The sequence below is a fragment of the Danio rerio genome, chromosome 19, assembly GCF_049306965.1.
Source record: "Danio rerio strain Tuebingen ecotype United States chromosome 19, GRCz12tu, whole genome shotgun sequence".
NCBI classification, from domain to species: domain Eukaryota; kingdom Metazoa; phylum Chordata; class Actinopteri; order Cypriniformes; family Danionidae; genus Danio; species Danio rerio.
Window position 1 is genome coordinate 27,945,556 of NC_133194.1, and position 22,391 is coordinate 27,967,946.

Sequence of the window (22,391 nt, forward strand, 5' to 3'; positions counted from 1 at the left end):
GCTAGATTAATAAATGAGTAAAACTAAAGTAGGCTTACCGATAAAATTCAACCAAAAATTCCACTAAGTATTAACATGCCTTATCAGTAGGCCCACATAGAAATCTGCAGATTTTCTGCAGATTTTTAGCCTATCAATAATTCTGTTTATTTACTTGAGTAAATGTGTGTAAATTTATATTTATTGCGTTTTTAAATTAATTAAAGTAATATTATTGACTAATATGTAAATGTTCATCTGATTTATGTACAATGCAGTTTGTACAGTAATATTTTCTGTGAATAATAATGTGAATATAATTGGATTTGCATTTTAATCATAAATAAAAGTTACAAAGATTTTATTTTTTGAGATTTAAGATTAATTTAAGATTTTAAGATTTTATTTCTTATATTATGGTTTTAGTTATGATACTCCCAAAATAGTTCCGCAGAAGTCCGCAGATTTTTACCAAAATTCTCAGCAGAAATAGCAAAAAACTTCCGCAGATTCCGTCTGGCCCTACATATCAGTAATTCCATAACAAGTGGTTAATTGAGGCACATTACTATTTCCAACTAGTATTAACATGCGTCTTCTTGTGACCACTTGTGTTGTTTTTTTATTTTTATTTTAAGACCTTTCCCACTTATTTTGTCACGCTTTACATCTTTTATAAGAGCCCTTGGTATGACGCACAACTACTATGAATGAACAAATCCATGCCATGCAGCTTTCGAGCAAGCAGGAAAGCAAATAAATGAAAATGATGTGGATGGCAACCACAATTTAGATCATCATTTGTCTTTTTCCCCAACAAAGCAAAGTAAAAATACTTTATTTTCTCACAACAGTAGGCAAAAAAAAATAAATAGGTGTTGTGTTGCAGTATGAATGTTTTTGACCTCATGAGTGTTTACACTATAAAAGCAACCCGACTGAATGCATTTGGAGTACTTCTGGAAGTGGTAGAAAGTGGACAAGCTTAAAACATTTTTGACCCATTTCACACCTTTATTTTGCATCGCTCACTTGCATTTAGATAAAAAAATAAACTTAATGTCAGCCATAAACAGGGCCATGGACTCAGTAAATTAAAAAATATTAGTTAAAGAAATATTGGCAAAAAAAATATTCTTAAGTTGGACAAAACGTATGCTTTTAGTTTGTTTTGGTCATTTTAACATTCTCTGTTTACTTTAGTCATTATTATTCAGAAGCTCTGCATCTTTGGGGTGGAGGAATATATCGATATCACATAGTAACAATCTATTTTTCGAGGCAGTATAATATTAAGTCGTGGATGTCCTTATCGAAATATTGGCAAAATTGTATTATACTATTTAGTTGAGGGCAGTAAGTTAGTAAAATAAAGATGTCACCCATTTAGGAAGGAGGAGGAGTAGGGGTGGATGGGGGGATTATTCAAATAAAGACGTAACCCAGGGTATTTGTAGTAGTTTAGGAGTCATCTGATTGGTGCATTGAGAATTGAATAATGCGGATCCAGCCACTAGCAATCATTAGCACATGATCCGCTCGAAATTAGTTCATAAATAAATTAGTTCATAAATAAACAACCAGTAAAACTTCACTTAGTTTAAAAATGATAATTTTCCCAAAATATGAGGCCAGAGTTTTCCTTAGGGGACATAATTTGAAGTTGGAAAAAGGTAATAAATTGGAATATTTTGCATACAATACAATACAATACAATAAAACTGTAATGTGACACAAGTATTGTGATATTGTATCATGGGCAATTCCCACCACTACTCATAAGTAAATGTTACGACCCCAGTCACAACATTAAATGAGGGAAAAACACAAATGGATCAGTCTAGGGGTTTTATTAATTAAACAATCAAATATAAATAAAGTGTGGGGAGGAAACACAATAAACACAGGCTGAGAACAAAGGAGCACAACTCCACGTCTGGACGGCCGCTCAAATCCCCGTCTCTGAATCACTGCAGCACGAGCTCTTAAATAGCCGACAATGAATTGTCTGCAGGTGCGGAGGAAATCAACTCTAAATGAAAACACAACCATCAACACAACACAAGAGGGCGACAAAGTAACAATTAAATAAATAATAAATACATGGACATGTAACACCTTCATCCCCCAAAAGTGTTTCCATCACCAAAACACATACTAAGTCAAAAAAAATTATTTTCAAACACCTTTTCCCGAACACCATTTCATGCACCTTAACCACTTATTCCACCCGGGACAGTGCATCAGCCACCACGTTGTCACAACCTCGGACATGCTTAATGTCAAGGTCGTAGGGCTGCAAGAATAAACTCCAGCGCATCAAACGCTGATTAGAGTTACGCATAGTGTTTAGGAATGTAAGAGGATTGTGGTCACAATATACAACAATCGGGTGATAATTGGACAAATAAACTTCAAAATGCTGGATGGCTAGAACCATTGCTAAAGCCTCCTTTTCAATGGTAGAATACTTCCGTTGTGTAGAAGTAAACTTCTTTGAAAAGTAACATACTGGGTGTTCTACTTCAGCACCTCTTTGCTGAAGGACAGCTCCCGCACCAACATCGCTTGCATCCACCGCAAGACTGAATGGCTTCAAATAATCTGGTGCAGCCAACACTGGAGCTGAAATCAACAAAGACTTTACGTTCTCAAATGCACATTGGCATGCATCGGACCACTCAAATTGGATCTTTGGACTCAACAGATTGGTTAGCGGAGAAACAACCGTAGCAAAGTTCTTACAAAATGAACGGTAGTAACCTACCATACCAAGAAAACGACGCAATTGCTTACGGTCCTTCGGAGAGGGAAAATCACAAATTGCAGTCACCTTAGCAGCAACTGGGCGCACTTCACCATTACCAATAACTTTTCCCAGGTAATCAATAGTGGCTTTACCAAATTCACATTTGGCCAAGTTAACGGTAAGTTTAGCTTCTGCCAATCGATTAAAAACCTGTCGAAGCAAACTCATGTGCTCTTGCCATGTCGAACTATACAACACTACATCATCCAGGTACGCGTCACAATTTGGAACACCGGCCAACACGGTGTTAACGAGCCGTTGAAAAGTGCTTGGAGCGTTTTTCATCCCGAATGCCATCACCCTATAATTAAGAAAAGCATCCGGGGTGACAAATGCTGATATTTCTCTAGCACGTTCACTTAACCCCACTTGCCAATATCCCTTTAATAGATCGAGTTTCGAAACATATGTAGCAGAACCTACACGATCCACACAATCATCTATTCTAGGCAAAGGATAGCAGTCACTTTTAGTTACGGCATTTACACGGCGATAATCTGTACAAAATCTAAATGTGCCATCAGATTTCTCTACCAGCAGACACGGTGAACTCCATGGACTAGTACTAGACTCAGCGATGTGATTTTCCAACATGTACTGAACTTCCTTCTGCAGAAGCGACCTTTTAAGTGGATTAACACGATATGGATGTTGTTTAATCGGCTGGGTAAAACCAACATCAATATCATGCTCAATCACTGAAGTTAAACCAGGAATGTCACTGAACAACATTGGGAAACTTCTCACTAACCCAATGACTTCAGCTTTCTCAGTTTGACTCAAGTGTGGTAGTTTGCTAGTTAAATTTGCGAGCATCTCAGAGTTTTTCAACCTACCCTCAATGATACATCTAGATGGTTCTACATCTTTTTCATCGACTGGTTCAGATGTAACCACACCCACAGATAGAGACTCTTGAACAGGTGACTGTATGACGTTTTTAACTTTCTCAGTATCCGACTTTCTCTCATAATAGGGTTTAATCATGTTTACATGACAAACTCTCAGACTTTTTCGACGATCAGGTGTATGGATAACGTAGTCTCGATCTGACAGTTTCCTTTTGATCTCGTAAGGGCCACTATAACGAGCTTGCAACGACCCACCAGATACTGGCAATAACACTAAAACTTTGTCACCAGGGCTAAAACTTCGTTCTCTCGCTTTCTTGTCGAACCAAGTTTTCATCTTTTCTTGTGATTTTTCAAGGTTTTGCTTTGCCAATTCACGGACTCTATATAGACGGGTACGAAACTGTGAAAAATACTCTGGTACAGTGGTGCTTTTTAAATCAGAGAGCCACCTCTCTTTCAATACTGCCAAAGGGCCACGCAAATTGTAGCCAAACACGAGCTCTGCAGGGCTAAAGCCCAGTGATTCTTGAATCACCTCTCGTGAAGCGAAAAGCAACCATGGAAGTCCTTCCTCCCAATCTCCCTCAAGCTCAAAACAGTACGTACGCAACATTGACTTTAAAGTTTGATGAAACCTCTCTAAAGCACCTTGACTTTCTGGATGATACGCAGTGGAAACGTTATGTTTTATACCAAGTCGTTTAAGTACTTGAGAAAACGATCGAGATGTAAAATTCGTTCCTTGATCACTCTGGAGAATTTTTGGCAAACCAAAGAGCGTGAAAAACTTGACCAACGCTTTGGTGATCGCTCTAGTGGTTACAGAACGCAAAGCAATTGCCTCTGGGAAACGTGTAGTCGCGCTCATAATCGTTAAAAGATACTTAAAGCCAGATTTTGAACGTGGAAGCGGTCCTACACAGTCTATTAAAATGTGTTCAAAAGGCTCAGAAACCATCGGAATTGGATAAAGTGGTGCAGGTTTGATAGTTTGGTTGGGTTTTCCAACAACTTGACAAACGTGACAAGTCTTACAAAAACGTGCAACATCACGCTTTAATCCAGGCCAATAAAAGTTTCGCAAAATCCGATTGTAGGTTTTTAAAATACCCAAGTGACCAGCTGAACCATTGTGTGCACAATCTAAAATCATGTCTCGGTAATCTACTGGAATTACGATTTGGTTAACTACATTCCAGTCTTCAGAAGATTTTGGAGATACCCACTTTCTCATCAGAATGCCGTTTCTAAGAAAGTACATCTGAGGCGCACACGTATTCTCCTGCTCTGGTCGAACTAATTCGAAAAGCGAGGTAAGAGTGGAGTCAGATTTTTGAGCGTCAATTAACTTCTCGGGACACAAAGACAAATCAGCACAGTCTATAGCATCCTTCTCAGCACTCACAGGAAACAGATCTGCTTTTTCCTGTAAAGGGACAGAGAACAAATCAGTTGTGTCAGAATTTACCATGAATGTGTCACATAAATCAACGCTATCAGAAGTCTCAGCGGATTTAATCATAGATCGAGTAAGCACGCATGCAGCAAATACATCCGGATACTTAAGTGCACAGTCATCAGTACCAGCGAGTGGTACAGGAACAACTTCAGGTGACACGTTAATATCGCTCCATACACTACCTCCCGCTAAATCATTGCCTAGAATGAATGTTACACCAGCAATAGGAAGAGAAGCACGAACACCGACGATCACGTCACCGCTCACTAATTCAGACTGTAGACTGATTTTATGCAACGGAACATCAGCAACTCCCATCTCAAAACCGCGCACTAATACCGCGCTACCAGTGGCAGTTTCCTCTGATAATGGCAAAACTCCTTCCAAAATTATGGAAAGACTTGCTCCAGTATCCCGTAAAATGCGTACAGGCACAGGCTTACTCATGCTGGAAATGGACACAGTTCCATAGTGCAAGAAAGGCGCATAACCATCTTTAGTGGGATTAAAATCGGACTCGGACGTACAGTTAAAATTTGAACTCGAGTCAACAGAAATTAACCCAACATGTTTTGCTTTCCCTTTCTTCCTCAACACTGGACAGCTTGCAATTAAATGACTAGAATTTTTGCAATAAAAACAAGCCCTTTCATCAGTCGGAACAGTTGACCTATTACGGAGTGATTTACGAGGTGGTGAAACAGGTGCTTCAGCAAAAACTTTCTCTCGCGGTTTCTCTCTAAAAGTGATTTTGTGCGTTAAAACAAAGTCATCTGCCAAAGTGGCAGCTTTGTGGAGTGTATCAGCTTTCTGTTCATTAAGGTAAGTAGAAAGAGCAGATGGTACACAATTTTTAAACTCCTCCAAAAGAATAAGTTGTCTCACTTGTTCTTTACTCTCAGCTTTTTGAGACGTGCACCACCGATCAAACAACATCTCTTTCTCTCGTGCAAACTCGACATAAGACTGATTTGAAAGCTTTGCATAATGCCGAAAACGCTGTCGATATGCCTCCGGAACTAACTCGTATGCTCTCAATATAGCAGCTTTCACCAGCTTATAGTCAGCCGTTTCTTCAATAGACAACGAAGCGTATGCTTCTTGTGCTTTACCGGTTAACACGCACTGCAATAGCAGCGACCAAACATTTTCCGGCCACTTTAAAGAAGCAGCGACTCTCTCAAAATGACAAAAATATTTCTCAACATCCTTTTCACAAAAAGGAGGAACCATACTCCGATTTCGACCAACATCAAATTCATTAGAGACTACACTTTTTCCGCTCATCTCTAATTCCATACGCTTTAGTTCATATTGATGATCGATTTCACGCTTTCGCAACTCTAATTTAGCATTTTCTAACTCAATTTCTTTTTCTTTCAATGCTAATTCTCTCAATCGAATAGCGTGTTCACTTACTGAAGGATCAGCCACTTCCTCCACAAGACTAGCAGTCTCTGCAGGCATTTCTAAAACGCCTAATTCCACCAGATAACCTTTTAACACATTTCGTAGAGTTTCCTTCAAAGTCTTATATCTTGGAGCAATTTCAATTTCAAAAGACTCTGCAATTTGCAATAACTGCTCCTTTGTGCACGATAAAAGCAGTTCTTCAGAAGGAGACTCACGAAATGTGTCCACTACAGACGCCATCTCCGACGTACACAGTTATGCTCACAAAACAATTAAATAATGGTTTTAACGATAAATATTTTAAACCAAACGTTTACAAATATTTAAACCATCAAATAATCTAAACGAAAGAGCATCAACTCACCTGATTAAGCAAAAATATCAACGAAATTTAATTTTTCCAACTTAATCACACACATACAGCCGCATCCACACACAGCCGCGCGCGCACACACACAGCCAGGCTGTAACCTAATAAGTCCACAAATTACACGAAATTGAAAGGTTATCAATTTAAATTTCACAAAATCGTAACCAAATGCAATCCCCTAAAAAACTAATGTATTTACCCCATTTAACACAATATTTTTCCCTAGTCTTCAGTGGCGTTAGGGGCTCGAGGCGACTTTAAATGCTGAAATCATGAACACTGCATACTGACCCAATTGATAGATCAGCAGCAAGTGCTCTGAAGCATACCTCCACTCCGAATAACCACAAAAATAAGAAAGGCAAAATAACAAAGTGGCAGGTCCACAACCTACCCGGCGGCTAAATTAAATAGGGCAAATACTCACATATGGGATGCAAGAGGTCACTCACACGAAAGCATATCCAGACGAATCACAAAATGAACGGGGTGGCCACACATCTCTCCTCCCACACTGAACAGCTGATGAACATAATCTAAACTTTTTGGACGAGCTCCCAATTAATGTTACGACCCCAGTCACAACATTAAATGAGGGAAAAACACAAATGGATCAGTCTAGGGGTTTTATTAATTAAACAATCAAATATAAATAAAGTGTGGGGAGGAAACACAATAAACACAGGCTGAGAACAAAGGAGCACAACTCCACGTCTGGACGGCCGCTCAAATCCCCGTCTCTGAATCACTGCAGCACGAGCTCTTAAATAGCCGACAATGAATTGTCTGCAGGTGCGGAGGAAATCAACTCTAAATGAAAACACAACCATCAACACAACACAAGAGGGCGACAAAGTAACAATTAAATAAATAATAAATACATGGACATGTAACAGTAAACAAGTTTGTAATTACTTCAGGGTGAAGAAACTATTTAAGTATTTTGTTAGTGGGTAATTTGTTAATTTGCTAGTTGAGTTTGTAAATAGTAGTTTACTAAGCTAGTAACAACGTACTATTGTAGTCATAAAACCACACAAATAATGTGTAAAATTGTTTTTTTTTTAGATAGAACTGTGGTATCGACTATACATGTGGTGAGGAAAAAATGTTTTGTTGTTGCAATGAGAATAGAAGTACTGAAATCAAACATACAATTTTGGCAAATATTTTGGCCTATATGTTGTTTTCACATAACATCATTGATCATGACTCAGATGGAGGGCAGGAAGTGATCCTTCTACATATGAATCGCTATCAGAACATCAAAATGTTTCTGTTTTATGTTGTTTTAATTGTTAAATATGGCCAGAATGATGAATGCCGAACAGCTTTTATAGAACTTTTAGAAGTTTTTGCTCATAAATGGGGAAAAGCTTAAGAAACTGGCTTAAAGTGGAAGAAGGCATGTAATACACATTTATTCAATACATCCATGTGTACAAGCTTTTTTAAACGCAATAATTTACAGGCCTAACTATGTGTATAAATATGTTAATGTGTTATATAAAATCAGTTACAAACATCACCATACCTATACAAAATCCAGGAGAACAAATAACATACTGTGTCATGTAATCTCTGCATTGAAATAAACAACTGTATGTAACGTTAACATCGAGATGTGCCACAGCGTTGAATGTCTAATAGTAGGTTCATCGACAGAACAAAAAAGAAATGTTACCTTTGCAAACAAAACTAGATGGTTATTATTGTGGAACACCATTTACCATCAAAAACATATAAAACATATCAGTAAAACATATCATATAAAACAACCAGTAAAAAACAAACAATAGTAATGATGATAATAATGGCGTCACGGTGGCAACCGCTCACAGCAAGAAGGTCACTGGTTTGAGCCCCGGCTGGGTCAGTTGGAATTTCTGTGTGGAGTTTCAGTTTGCATTTTCTGCCCTAAATTGGCCGTAGTGTATGTGTGTGAATGCAAGTGTATATGTGTGTTTCCCAGTACTGGGTTGTGGTTGGAAGGACATCCGCTGCGTAAAGCATATGCTGGACAAGTTAGTGGTTCATTCTGCTATGGCGACCCCTGCTTAATAAAGGGACTAAACCGAAAAGAAAAGGAATGATTGAATTAAAATAATAATAATGTAGACTGTGCATCTACGCTTTTGTATCTTTCATCTGTTTTTTGTGAATATTTCTGGAAGATATAATGTTATCTGCATAGAAAAACGAGATATTATATGTTTGTGAACCACACTATAGTTAAGTGTATAATGTATAGTACAGCTCTTAATGAATGCTACTGGTAAACTGATTAATTTTAAATCATCTGTAACTGCAAACACTGTAACGTTCGTGCAAACTATATGGTGCAGTTTGATTGTGTATAATTATAAAAAACGTAGCCTATTGGATTATTTTATTACTACAGTTTTGTTGTACCATATATATATATATATATATATATATATATATATATATATATATATATATATATATATATATATATATATATATATAATTACGACGAGTGTAATTCAAGTATGCGTCAAAACACTATAGTACTTATAATAATATTTTTTTCATGTAATGGCTTACAGCATCTACTGCCATGATGAAAGACAAATATGGTTTAGTTCTATAGAAAACCTCTTCATAATATAAGGATCATGTCCATTATATGTGGTAATTTTCTATTCATATCTCCATTGAAATATGCTTTAAATCACAAAAGAATGATTTTCCCTTATGTTCCTATTCAGTTTTTCTACTTTCTGCCCTCCATCTGAATTTCACGCGTCACCAGAACTATGTGATTGAAAACAACCTATTGGACCACCACATACTGTACCACTGTAAAAAAAAAACTAATCAAATTCACTTGATTCACTTTTATATTTTAAAAGATTAGTACATGCAAAATGTAGAATTCTGTCATCGTTTACTGACTGTTTTATTGTTTCAGACTTGTATGAGTTTTATTTTTCTGCAGAAGATTTTTTTAGAAAGTGATTTTTTTTCCCCATCTCAAGAAATTCAATGGTGTCCAATGTTGTTTAGTTCTTCCAAATCATCATCTTTCATGTTCTACAGAAGATTTGGTATGTCATGAGTGTGATAATGAGCCATGATGACTGAATTCTCACTTTTGGATGAACTGTCCCTTCAAGTTTTTATAGCTTACTAGGTTTTAGAGCTGTAGTGCCTCACATTGCTCACAATGGAGCTGTGAACAGAGTCGTCCACTCTCAAATTAGTTCTGGGAAGGAGTCGGTGTGTGTTTTACCACCCCCTCCACACTCGTTCATTAAGAGGTGAGTGAATCACGGTGAGGTTTCAGTTTTCAAAGCACTGCTGGGAAAAAAATAAATAAAAACGAGAAAGGGTGGCGGAGCCAGGAACAGAAGTAGAGCGAGCCTCCAAATGTGATTAGGACCACTGAGTGTTCACTTTAATCCAGTTACAGTAGAGGGCCCAGGGGACTTCTCATCGCCTAATAAATCGACCACGTTGCAACAGACAAGCTTTCCCTAAGGAATAAAAGAAAAGGAGAGAAATGGTGAATGTGAAGGAGTGAAAGGTGTGTGTGTGGTCTTATCTTTTATAAATGGCTCTGCAGTTTGCTTTACACCTGGTAGATCATAAATTTGATGGAACAAAATCAAATTTGGATTTACATGGAGGAACCAGAACAGAGATAATCCAGAACACCATATTAGCCCTTGACACCTAGAAAAAATAAATGCTAAAAAATACTCCACATGATAATGCCAAAGTTATCATACATCGTGATGACCATTTATTAAAATGCAAACACCATACAATAATGAAATATATATATATATATATATATATATATATATATATATATATATATATATATATATATATATATATATATATATATATATATATTTAGACCTCATCTGAAATAATATTGTGGTGGCAAAAGGGGAAAGAAGATACATATTAAATTTGATCCAGAAGCACCACCACTCCAAATGCCACAAACAAATTACCGCTTAAGTGCTAATCAAAACAGTGTGTCTTTGTTTTAAATGCCATTTCATTTAAAATCAAAGCAGCCCTCATCCAGATAAATTCAGAAAAACAGCCTTGTTTCCACACTATACAGCCTAAAACTTGCAATGCATGACTATTTACACTCACTGGCCATTTTTAGCTGGCATCCCTACTTGCAATCTTCCTCTTGTGTAATGGTCAAATGAGAGTGGCATGATGAATTAGGGAACGATGCTTTCCAGAAGACCAGTGAGAGAGCAAGTGTGGATAGCCCCAATTTTGACTTGTCGAAAGGTTTTGATAAATCACAGACAAATGCCTGAAATCACAGGCAAATCAGTGCTCGTTCACATGAGTAACATTCACACATTGTAAACTATCAAAGAGGCAATCAAAAACTATTAAAGCTGACAATGCCAATGAGTTGCCGACACCGGTCAGATATTTGTCATGTTAAATATCTGGACCTGTCGGTGCTTCCATGTCATGCTGTGTGAAATGTGTTCTGATTGAAAATAACACCAGCGATTACCTAGAGCCAATGAGAAAGCAGCATGGGTACCTGCAGGCCAGCAGGAGACATTTGGACTGAAAAAATGAATGAAAAACTAGTGGAAATTTGGCAGAAGCACCTGTGTCTGTGTCATCTAAGCAATACCACAGCCAGGTCAAAAAAGAAAAAGGTTTAAGAACAACGGCTTATTTCCTTTCAAAGCCTGATGAGCAAAATAAGTAAATTTTCTACCGCACTAAAGGCTTCTTTTTTCAGGATGTTGTTTATAACAAAAGATATACTCCAAGACCTTGCGTTGTTTCCATGTCACTTCTTGTGTATGTTTGGTTGTGGGGCGTAGCTTTCAGGCCGAGACAAAGTTGTCAGCAAATCTTCCTATTGTAAAGTCATGCAGTGTGAAACCGACTATCACTGATCTATCTTGCTGTGTAAACAAAGCAGCGGTAAAACTCTGTCCCAGATAGTCGCGTGAAAACATCTGTGATTCATCTATTTGGAACATCATGCAGTCGGAACACAACATTAGATTATAATGGCAAAATCTTTTTCATGATGTTTTTGTTTGAAATGCCTACTTTGCTACATCCAATCAGCTTGGAGCGAAAAAAAAACTAGCCACGTCCACTGTTTTCTTATTTCATATTCCATTTCTCTAGTAAAAAAAAATGGTCGTAGCTTCCAGTTCATGCGGACTTTGACAAAACGTATACATTTCAAATGAAAATGCACTAGTGTAAATGACACCCCAGCTTTGGAGGTGAAAAAAAAAAAAAAAAAAAGCTGTGACTGGAATTGATAATCAGTAGGAAATGAGCATTAGATTTTTGATGTGCACATTTTGTCCTCAGAATTAAAGAAATATTTAAAAGAGTAGCGCAGCTATACACTGTTTGCAAACAACCGGATACTGCCCACACTGCTAGGACTGCTATTTATGAGTATATACATGTGCACTGTATGCTTTTCTATCAATAGGACAATAGTTATCTTTACTCCGACCTTGACAAACTGAATGAAGATACGTTCCTGAAAAGAATTGCACGTCAAAGAAAGAAGAGCTCTGCAGCACACCCGCCAAGGGTACCAGCTTCTTAAGTTTTGACGCAAGGAATATTGTTTGCAGGTCAAGTTCTCTTATCGTTTCCATTGAGATTACAATCTGAATAGACGTGTATACATTTATTTCATCATGGCGCACAGTGTCCCAGAAATCAATATTTTTTTCCCACTTCATAAAAGATGAATCATTGTCTGGCCTTCTTGGTATAGAGTCACAGGTTAAAAATTACACTGCAAGTGTATTTTAGCTGTATTTGTTACTTGCTTTATTAGTTATTATACTAATAGGATGTTTAAAGAGCCCCTGTTTTGCATTATAAAAGGTCATATTTTGATTTTGGTGGTCACCAACAAAAGGCTGATATGCATGTAAGGTCAAAAACACTTTCATTGTTTTATAATATGCATTTATTTTTACCTAATTATCCCAACGACTCTCATATAATTCGTTCAGCGATTAATTTGTTCCCGAACCCCTCCTTAGCATGAAGGTTGTCTGCGCTGATTGGACTGATGACCCAGTCTGTTGTGGTTGATTCAGTTTAGGACGAGCCATGACTATAAAAAAGCACACAGAGTATGTAAGAGCCCAATGCAGGAATGCAATAAAGAAATGAAGTTAAACACCAGCATATTACTCTGCTCTTAAACCTAACCCCAAGCAATAACAATGACACACATTCAATATTAATTCACACAGTGGCAAAAGTTTATTTTGAAAATGTACCGCACCGCGCGTGTAAAAACAGTTAATGGTGGCCATACCAAAGGTAAATGGCATAGTATTGTGAGTTAAGAAAGGCATTTAAATCAGTAAAGTAATAAGCACGTGTCGTGTTTTCAATGTGGTTTTAAAGGCATATGTGAACAGCTCTATTTAGATTTAACCTGAGAGATACAGAACAAGCACTGATCTATAATATTGATCAATTGTATCTGGATGCAGCTTTTGTGATGCAAGCAGAGATTGCATCACTCAGAGATGCAATGTCAGACACAATGCACTCAATGGAGTGAATGACATCACTGTGACGGGTAGGGTTAGGGGTGGGGTTAGGTGAGCACATTAAAAAGCATTGGATGCAGCTCAGATTGCACTGCACCAGGTCTGCATCCAGACTCCTCTCATAGTGATTACAAGCTGCAGAGCGATTACAAGTTACACTATTAAAAACATATTTTGCATAACATATTTAACTACACAAAACAAGGCAACAATTTGAATTACGCTTACATGTTATGATCTGGAGAGAAAGAAACTGGTCTATATGAACTGTAACAGTTACTGACAAAATCATCCCCTGTGCTTCGCTAGTGTCTGAGTCATGTTTTACCAGAACCAGCTCTTTTTATTTGGTGATTTACTTTATCAACGTCAGTGCGTTCAAGCAAAAGATCCAAACCCAACATGATTCGTTTATTAAATTCTAGGTCAACTATTTCATTAAAGAATAAATAGTTTTAAACATGGTTTACTTTCAAATTTAAACCTCAGCTGGATATTTTCGATTACTTAGTGCTGTGTTGCACACTGCATGGAAGCTCATTTTCAAAAACCCATAATAGGGGCTCTTTAACATTTGGTCTGAAACGTTTTGTTTTTTGAATTACAAACATGAACTCCTTACGACTTAGCTTGGAATATGTAAGGACCTTAGTATACCATGAATCATTTCCATTAACCCCAGGTCACTCCTGGGGGATTGTCCCTGCAGTACTATATGTCACTTTGTATTAAAGCATCTACTAATTGACCCCTGGCTTAAATATGAGTCCACTGTTATTACAACAGCACATTTTCAAGTTATATTATGCATACAGAGTAGTGGACACAGAGCTAATCTATTTATTGGTATAGATCTTTAAAGTTGTTTGCCCTTGGGAAAGTCAGGCTATTCCAGACAAGCATAAACCGGGTTGCCTGCTTGCGTCATTGCGATGGGAAGTGAGGTGTTTATATTCAGAAGGTGAGCTTCACCAAAAAGCTTGCCATCCCGCCTGCCCACATCCCCTTCATTCTTAAAATATTACTCGTTGGCAAATGTTCAATCTAATTACATTATGTAGAGGAGGAAGCTTCTCAGACAAATGGATTTTTGCTTCCAAAATTGAATTGCGTCCAAATTCCAAGACGTCGGGAGAGTGAATGAGAGTTCTTAATGGCTTTGTTTTCAGTGTGTTTTTCTGAATGAGTGTGCCTCTAATGTTTTGTAGGTTTGATCGTAAGTAGTCATGACAGACGTGACAGACAATTTTCAATTAAGATATCTAAGCTCATACCATAGAATCAGAGTGTAAATATATTTAGTGCTGAAGGACTTTATGTTAAAGTGCTACAAGGGATTTAGAAGGGAACCTGGTTTTATGATTCTAAATCTATTTCATGATTGTTTTATGAGCATGACCAACTCATACATGTTTCCTTTACATTTAAATACAGTGGTTTTAGGAAGAGTTTAGTAATTGTTTCAAACATTTTAAATAATCATATACTTATGTCACTGTGATTCTGTTTTGTGATTGTGCTGGATGAGGTTAAAATATGCTCATTTACTGTAGTTCCTCCAAATAAAGATCACAGAACTAAAATTATTTTCTGTTCTTTATGTACAACCTACTAAAAATGTGTAATTTTGCCAATAACTAGGAACTATGAAAACATTCCTCTTTTGTAAAAGCCCCTAGGATGAACACATTTCTTAAAGTGCACAGGGCGTCCACGGGGTCTTAAAAAGTATTTAGTTGATAAATCAATTATGAGAAAATTAAGGCCCTTAAAAAGTCTCAATTGTGTTTTTACGAGGTTTTAAATTTTGTTTAAGCATTGTTCGAGGTGTTTGACTACAAAAGAGCATAAAAATATTTATTTTCCTCTTAATATTAAAAATGGCATGCTGAATCCACGCAATTGGTTCAGGTCGGGGCACGTCCGGCCAGGCTCCTTTGTCCAGGTAATTTCATGTAATTTGCAACAAGCAAATGGGAAAATGTAAGTTTGCAAACTCCTGGTTGGAGAAAGATGAGTTTGAACAGTGGCTGAAGCCTGTCGCTGAAAACAACTGCTTAATTTATTCTTTTATGCTTTGTTTCTTCCGAGTATATCTGAGTTCTGTTGCATGGTTGTGCTCCATTGATTTATTTATCTACAACTGTTTATTAAATCAAAGGTTTGATACTGATTAGAAATTGAAGTGGTAATGGGGTCTTAAGATATTCTGAGGTCTTACGTCTTAAAAAATATTAAAGTACCTTTAGTATTCCTGCATATACCCTGGTACAACCTTAGTAGTTTTTTAAAAAGATAATTACATATGATCTAAATTCCTAATTTCTCTTGACTTTGACACTTCGAGTGATTACACGGCTCATGTTGCTTTTTTTCATACATTGTAAGCACTGTTCTTGAAAATATTTTTAGAATTGTGTTTTATCCATGACAACAGTGGAATGTAGACCTTGAAGAAAAATTGACGTCACAGAAATAGTTTGGCTGTGGTATTTTTTTATATTTAAAAAAAAAATGGAACTGATTCTGAAAAAAATCCCAGCCTCTTCAAGAATGCATATTGAGGAGCCAGAATGCTTTAAAAATACTCTTATCTGTTCTTTAAAAAGTTAACAAACAAGACAAAGGTATGATGAAGGCCATTTTCACTTACAGTTTATTTCTTGTGGAGACTTCTTGTAAAACTTTAAAGAGAGGAGTAGGGATGTAGAGGGAATGATTTCAGCGAGGTTAGAAGGACCGACAGGCATTGACCTCCATTAGATGTTAGTGGATACTTACAGCATCCCCCAGCAACCCCTGTAACCCATGTTTCATCATGTGAATTGCAATCAATGATTCTCCAACAAAGAGAAATAAATAATTCTGCCACAGTCTGGTTAAGTAAATCAATAGCGCTCTATAAAATGAATTTCTCACTAGTGCTTTTGTGTAAAATCAATAGAGAGCCAATAGTAGGCACACAAGTGTTGAGGCTTTGGTCACTTAACAGAAGTTGTAAAGCAGCTGAAAAAATGGAGTTGTTTATTCATAAGTAATATTCTTGTATCTGTCTTATTATCTCCGCAGAACTACAAAGACACCTTACAGACGCAGGTGCTGGAAGCAATGGGAAACAAGAAGCTGGTGTTTGGAGCTGATTTATCGCAAGACAAACTCAAACACTTTCAAGATGAGCAGATTGGGCAGCTTTATGAGCTTATGCTCGAGTCTACAAAACCCAACCGACAGTTTGATATTCAAGAGGAGGGAACGCCAAAGTAAGGGAAAAGAAAGGTGCTTTATCTCCTCTTCAAGGGGAATGGGGAGTCATCCCATTGGGACATATTTTGATTTATTTAAGTACTTTCGATCATAGCTAAGACTGAAGGTTACAATAAAGTCCATGTGAAATCAAAATGTACTGTGTTTACTTTGATAGACTTTAGGTGAAGAATTGGTCTGTGACCATTAATTAACCAAACAAAGTTAATTCACACACACACATAAAAAGTTTGTTTTGGTAATTTTCAATCAAAGATGAACCCTTTGCTTCTACATTGGGAGTTGTGGTCCTTCTCTGGTGATGTCAGATTGATGACTTCAGCCACAATTTTCCTAAAAACTCCCATCTTAATGTTAATTTGCTACAAGAGTGTAATGTGCAAAGAGAAAGCCCTGCCCCTTACTTAATATTCAAATAAATAAATTAATAGTTTTAGTCGAAAGAACATCAACATACTGAAATAAAAGTCTTAGCAACTTACGGCTCGCTCAGACTTTAAAATGCAACAAAGAGTCTTTATTGTTGCTTATTCTTGATGTTTCTGAGTACAAAAGAAAAAAAATTTGTTTTGTTATCAGCAGTTATAATGAGGGGAATTAAGATGTTGGGTGCATTTACACAGTATCAAGTTGTTCCTTTGTGTTTTTGAAAGGTTGTGCATAGAGAGGACAGTGTTGTCAAAGTGATCACTGTTCACACAGATCTGCAAAATTACACAAATGCTGGATAACACATGATAGGCCAGTTGTTGATGATGTCACTCTGTGAAGAAACATATGCACTCGTGCATATATGGTCTCGAAGCCTTCCATTGACAATTGTCAGTATGTCTACACAGAGTGAAATACCAGGATTTTTCCCATGGGGTCTATAGTAACCTATTATGGGTACTGCAGCACAACACTAAATTTCCAAACAAATAATAGTCAGTGAATTTTGGATCCTTTGACAACAGCATATCTGTGCTTGTACTTGAAGTGAACAACCAAATTTCAGTGCACCTTCACACAGTTCCCTGTTACTTGCCCTGAGCAACCTGCCAAAATATTCCTTTTTTGCAACCTGACCCTGAGTGCATATTTAGAGAGTGTCCAGCGTTTATGGTCAGACTTCAGAGACATGTTCAATACTGAAATCAATAGCTACTTTTCCATCAACCTACTTTCATGTACGTTTTGGACATGCGCATAAAAAACGTTTGATGGAAACGCCATGATACGCATAACATTTTGAAAATGCGCATAAAAAAACGTATGCACATATCTGAGTAGGATTAACTTTTAATTCGATAAAAAAAGATGCACATAAACTACGATGGAAACACTTTTATGAGCAAATTTCAGTATGCGCATTAAAAAAAAAGGTCATGTGATTTTGTTTTAAGAGGTCATGTAATAAAATGTGTGAATGAACAAACATCTAAAACATTTGAAATGTTTTGGTCATTCTAAACTGCCTTAACCATCTCAGTATTATTCATGTTCTTTTCGGCTTAGTCTCCTTATTAATCTGGGGTCACCACAGCGGAATAAACTGGCAACTTATCCAGCACATGTTTCACACAGCGGATGCCCTTTCAGCCACAACCCATCTCTGGGAAACCAATCCATGCACACTTAATCACACTCATACACTAAGGACAATTTAGCCTACCCAATTCACCTGTACCGCATGTTTTTTAACTGGGAGATCGGAGCACCCGGAGGAAACTCACACATACGCAGGGAGAACATGCAAACTCCACACAGAAACGCCAACTGACCCAGCTGAAGCTCAAACCAGCAACCTTCTTGCTGTAAAGCGACAGCATTACCTACTAAGCCACTGCGTCTCCCCCATCTCAGTATTAGTGTTATTATTTTATTAAAGACCTCATGAATCAAGAGTGTCTGTGCTGCATCTCCAACACAATCTCACGGCAATTCGTAACTTTTTCATTTAGTGGCTAATTCGTATGAATTCGTACGATCTAATTCGTACAATTTAGTACGATTTGCTTATCCCCCAATGACGGTTGGGGTTAGGGGTGGGGTCAGGTGCCACGCCTCCTTTTTAAAATCGTACCATTTCGTACGACTGAACTCGTACGAATTCGTACGAATTAGCCACTAAACTGCCAAAACGTAAAATACTTACGTTTTCTCGTGAGATCAGGCTGGCATGTCTCACACCTTCAAACGCCACTGCATGTCAGGATTGCCTTTTGAGATGCAAGTCATTTATTAAATGTAGAAAAGATTGACACCGCTTTTCCTACGGCAGCAAATTCCATTTTTACTGTTGATATTTGCCGCCAGTTAGTCAGGAAGTTACAATTTGTTCACTTTGATTGGTTGGATGGAAACGCTGCTTTATTCGCACTTCTTTTATGCGATAATATAGTTTTGTGCAAAGTTAATTTGCATTTTTAGATGGAAACATAGCTATTGTCAGTCAGCAACATTCTATTAATGCATAGATACACTGCACTAGCTAATAAACCAACAATTTTCATTTACTTGTATTTTCAGTTTATAATTTTGTGTTACCATTTCATTTATTTTCCTTTCTGAGAAAAACAGACTTGTGTAGACCACTAATCAATTTCAATAAATTTGTGTCAGGGCCCAAAAGCACCACCAAAAAGTAAAAGATCAGCCAACACATAAAAACATTTAGCAGCTTTTTTTTTTTTTTTTTTTGTGAGAGCAGTGTTGTGTGTGTGAGTTCACAACCTGTGTTAAATGTTATACTGGAAAATTTGGCTTAAACTCAGTTTTTCACTTCCTTTTCAAAGAGCCTCTTGTAATGCTGTGACTTTCTGCAAGTACCAATTTAGCACAGTGACCCATATGTCATTCTGCAGTTTTGCAATATTTATTTTCCTCATGAAGTTGGTCTGATCTTTCGCAAAGAGTCCTAGTCATTTTAAGGCCAAATTCAATTTTACTGGATTTTCAAATTGGACAAAAATACACTTAGACCTATTTAAAGCTTGTTATTGTCAGGCATCTTGTTTTGCAGTCAAAAAGTTTGCAGACACATTAAAAAGCCGTTCAGCAGACACTTTTTTCCTTCATTACAAATGAGAAAAGGGGCAAATCAGTAATGCTTCTTTCACTCTCTGAATGATTAGATTGTCTGAAAAATAATACCTCATTAGCCCGAGAGAGTATCTGCTTGTATACTTTCACAGCGGAGCCGCATAAAAAGCCTCATCGCTGTCAGCTAGCATCAGCTGATTAGTTGACAGATATTTTCCCCCATGCTGAACTTTACCAAATACTCCACTGGAGGACAAGCATCTTTAGTCAAGTAAGAAACCCAATTTAGCTGGCGCTGAACACTGAAATCAATGGTTTGTGAAGAAATCAGTATTCATGTGAGACTGCATGCCGTCGCGATACAAATAATGGCAAGGAATGGTTCAAAGTGTTTTGAATAGAGGCGTTTAAGCAGAGGTGGTTTGTTTTGTTGCACTTCAGCATGCCTCCCTCATCACGCAGATTAATTTCTGAACGCCACTTCAATCATAAAACAAACTGTAATGACACAATACAGCTTCTGTAAGTGTGGACGAGCCATAAACATTGATCTCCCACAACAAAAACTACCAAAACATTGGGTAACATGAGTCACGGCACATTAATCAAAGGTGTTCATACTATTTTGTGTGATAATAATGATTATATATGTGTATTTAGGCTTTTTTTCTCTTGGTGAAAGCTTCAAGTTTGCTAACCAGAACATATTCACTCCATCAAGATGTACAAGGTGTGATTTGTGCTGTCATGTTAGAAGGGCATGACTGTGGAGTCAATGGAGAAAAAGCGAATGTGAATCCTCAGGGATTGTAAGAAGACTTGGAGGTAATCTCTACGCTTTCGTCTCAGAACACAGAGAGAAAGCGATAAAACAGGATTGTCGGTACGTCATCCTTTCACTCAAGCGAAAAGCTGAACAAAAGCTGGGAAAAGGGCAGAAATCAATGGACAAAGACGATTCACCACCTAAGATAGTTGTCAAATATACACTTCAAAATGACCTTTTGGCGAGACACTAAATAGAGAGTTTTTGTTTTCCATGCGCCTGTCAAAAAACATTTTGGGCTTTTTGGCGTTTAATTTTTTAGCTTAATAAAAAGAAAAATTGAAACACCCTTCTGAATATTTGTAGAATTAAATATCTATAAAGGCTTTTGTTCCCAAAATGAGTTTTTCTCCTACAGAGTCATACATTTCTACGTCAAAAGCACTTATAAACACTAAAATTTAGTGTTGTTCATTTCAATATTCTGAAGGTTATTACTAATGTATATGCTTGTACATACTGTGCTCAGTATGTTTAAGTACACCCCTCACAAATCTGTTTTTTAAATTCATATTTTTAATAGGAGGCCATACAATATTATATTTGTGCATATGCATTAAATTAGTCAGTACTGAAGCCACATTTGGAGCTTATCTAACAAAATAACTTACGATAACGGTCCAAAAACGAGTACACACAAATTTATGTGTTCTAGAAAAATATTAAATTCAAATTTAAAAAACAGGTAAAATCAAGAGAAGCAAAAGATTTGTAAAAAAGTTTGTAGGTTGTAATGTAGTTTTGAAATATTTAGCTTGAATTTAATTGTTTTATCTTTGAATTTCTAAATATGTTTGGGGACTAAAATATTATTTTCATATATCTGCTTATTAAATCTGTTTTGTTTAAATGCACCAAAATGCATTGCCTATATTCACTCAGAGATGGATGAAAATATTTTTATCATTTTTATTTTATTTACAGTATATATTTTATTTTTATAATTTTTTTTTTTACAAAAAAAAATCTTTTTTTTCTGGCTGATTGCAGTATTCTTTAGAATTATAGAGCAACAAAAAAGACACAAAATCGACTCTTTTTAGGAACCTTTGGACCTTTTTTGGTAGCAATGTATGCACATAAGCATATTTTTATGGTGCACAAATGTTCTTGGAGCTTCAAATGATTACAGTTCACTTCACTGTAAAAACAGTGTTAAACAGTTGTTAAACGTGATATTTAATTCATTTAATCTCTAACAACTCTTCTGTCTTTTAAATCTATCAGATAACGTGTCACAGCATCAGTACACTGCTTAAATCTTTCACTTTCAGTACTAAGTAATTTTAGTGAAAACCTCAGAAACTGTTAGTTGGGCACCTTTTTTACTGACCAAATTTGTGAATGACATTATAACGACACAGTCCAGCGGAAAAAGTGATTGACCAGTGCTAATTTGTGTGTAACTTAAATCTTTATTTATTTATGATTTTTTTTGGGTAAAACAAAGACCATGCGGGTCAGGTAGTTGAAACAGACTACAAATAATTAATTTGTTATGAATTATTTAAATATAATAAATAATTAATTCACCTCCACCTATGACGACGATGCCATCGTCCATTGCGATGTTTCACGTTAGACATCGTACCATGCCAAATTGGTCGACATCGCCCAACCCTAATTCACACATTCATACACTATAGCTCACTATAGCACTATAATTCACCTTTAGTGAATGTCTTTGGACTGCGGGGGAATCTTTAGCACCCGTAGGAAATCCACGCAAACATAGGGAGAACATGCAAACTCCACAGAAATGCCAACTGGCCCAGCTGGGACTCAAACCAGCGACCTTCTTGCTGTGAAGCAACAGAGCTA

The 22,391-nt window shown here is 36.9% G+C and overlaps 1 protein-coding gene across 1 annotated transcript in view; it reads left to right on the forward strand.

Annotated features, from left to right (window-relative positions):
* Positions 1–17,234, forward strand: part of sdhaf3 (succinate dehydrogenase complex assembly factor 3) — a 22,632-nt gene extending 5,398 nt beyond the window's left edge. Inside the window, exon 2 of the mRNA NM_001005926.2 lies at positions 16,526–17,234. Coding sequence (NP_001005926.2) covers positions 16,526–16,720 — 195 coding nt within the window. The 3' untranslated portion in view covers positions 16,721–17,234. The remainder of the gene's footprint in view (positions 1–16,525) is intronic.
* Positions 17,235–22,391: the final 5,157 nt, after the last annotated feature.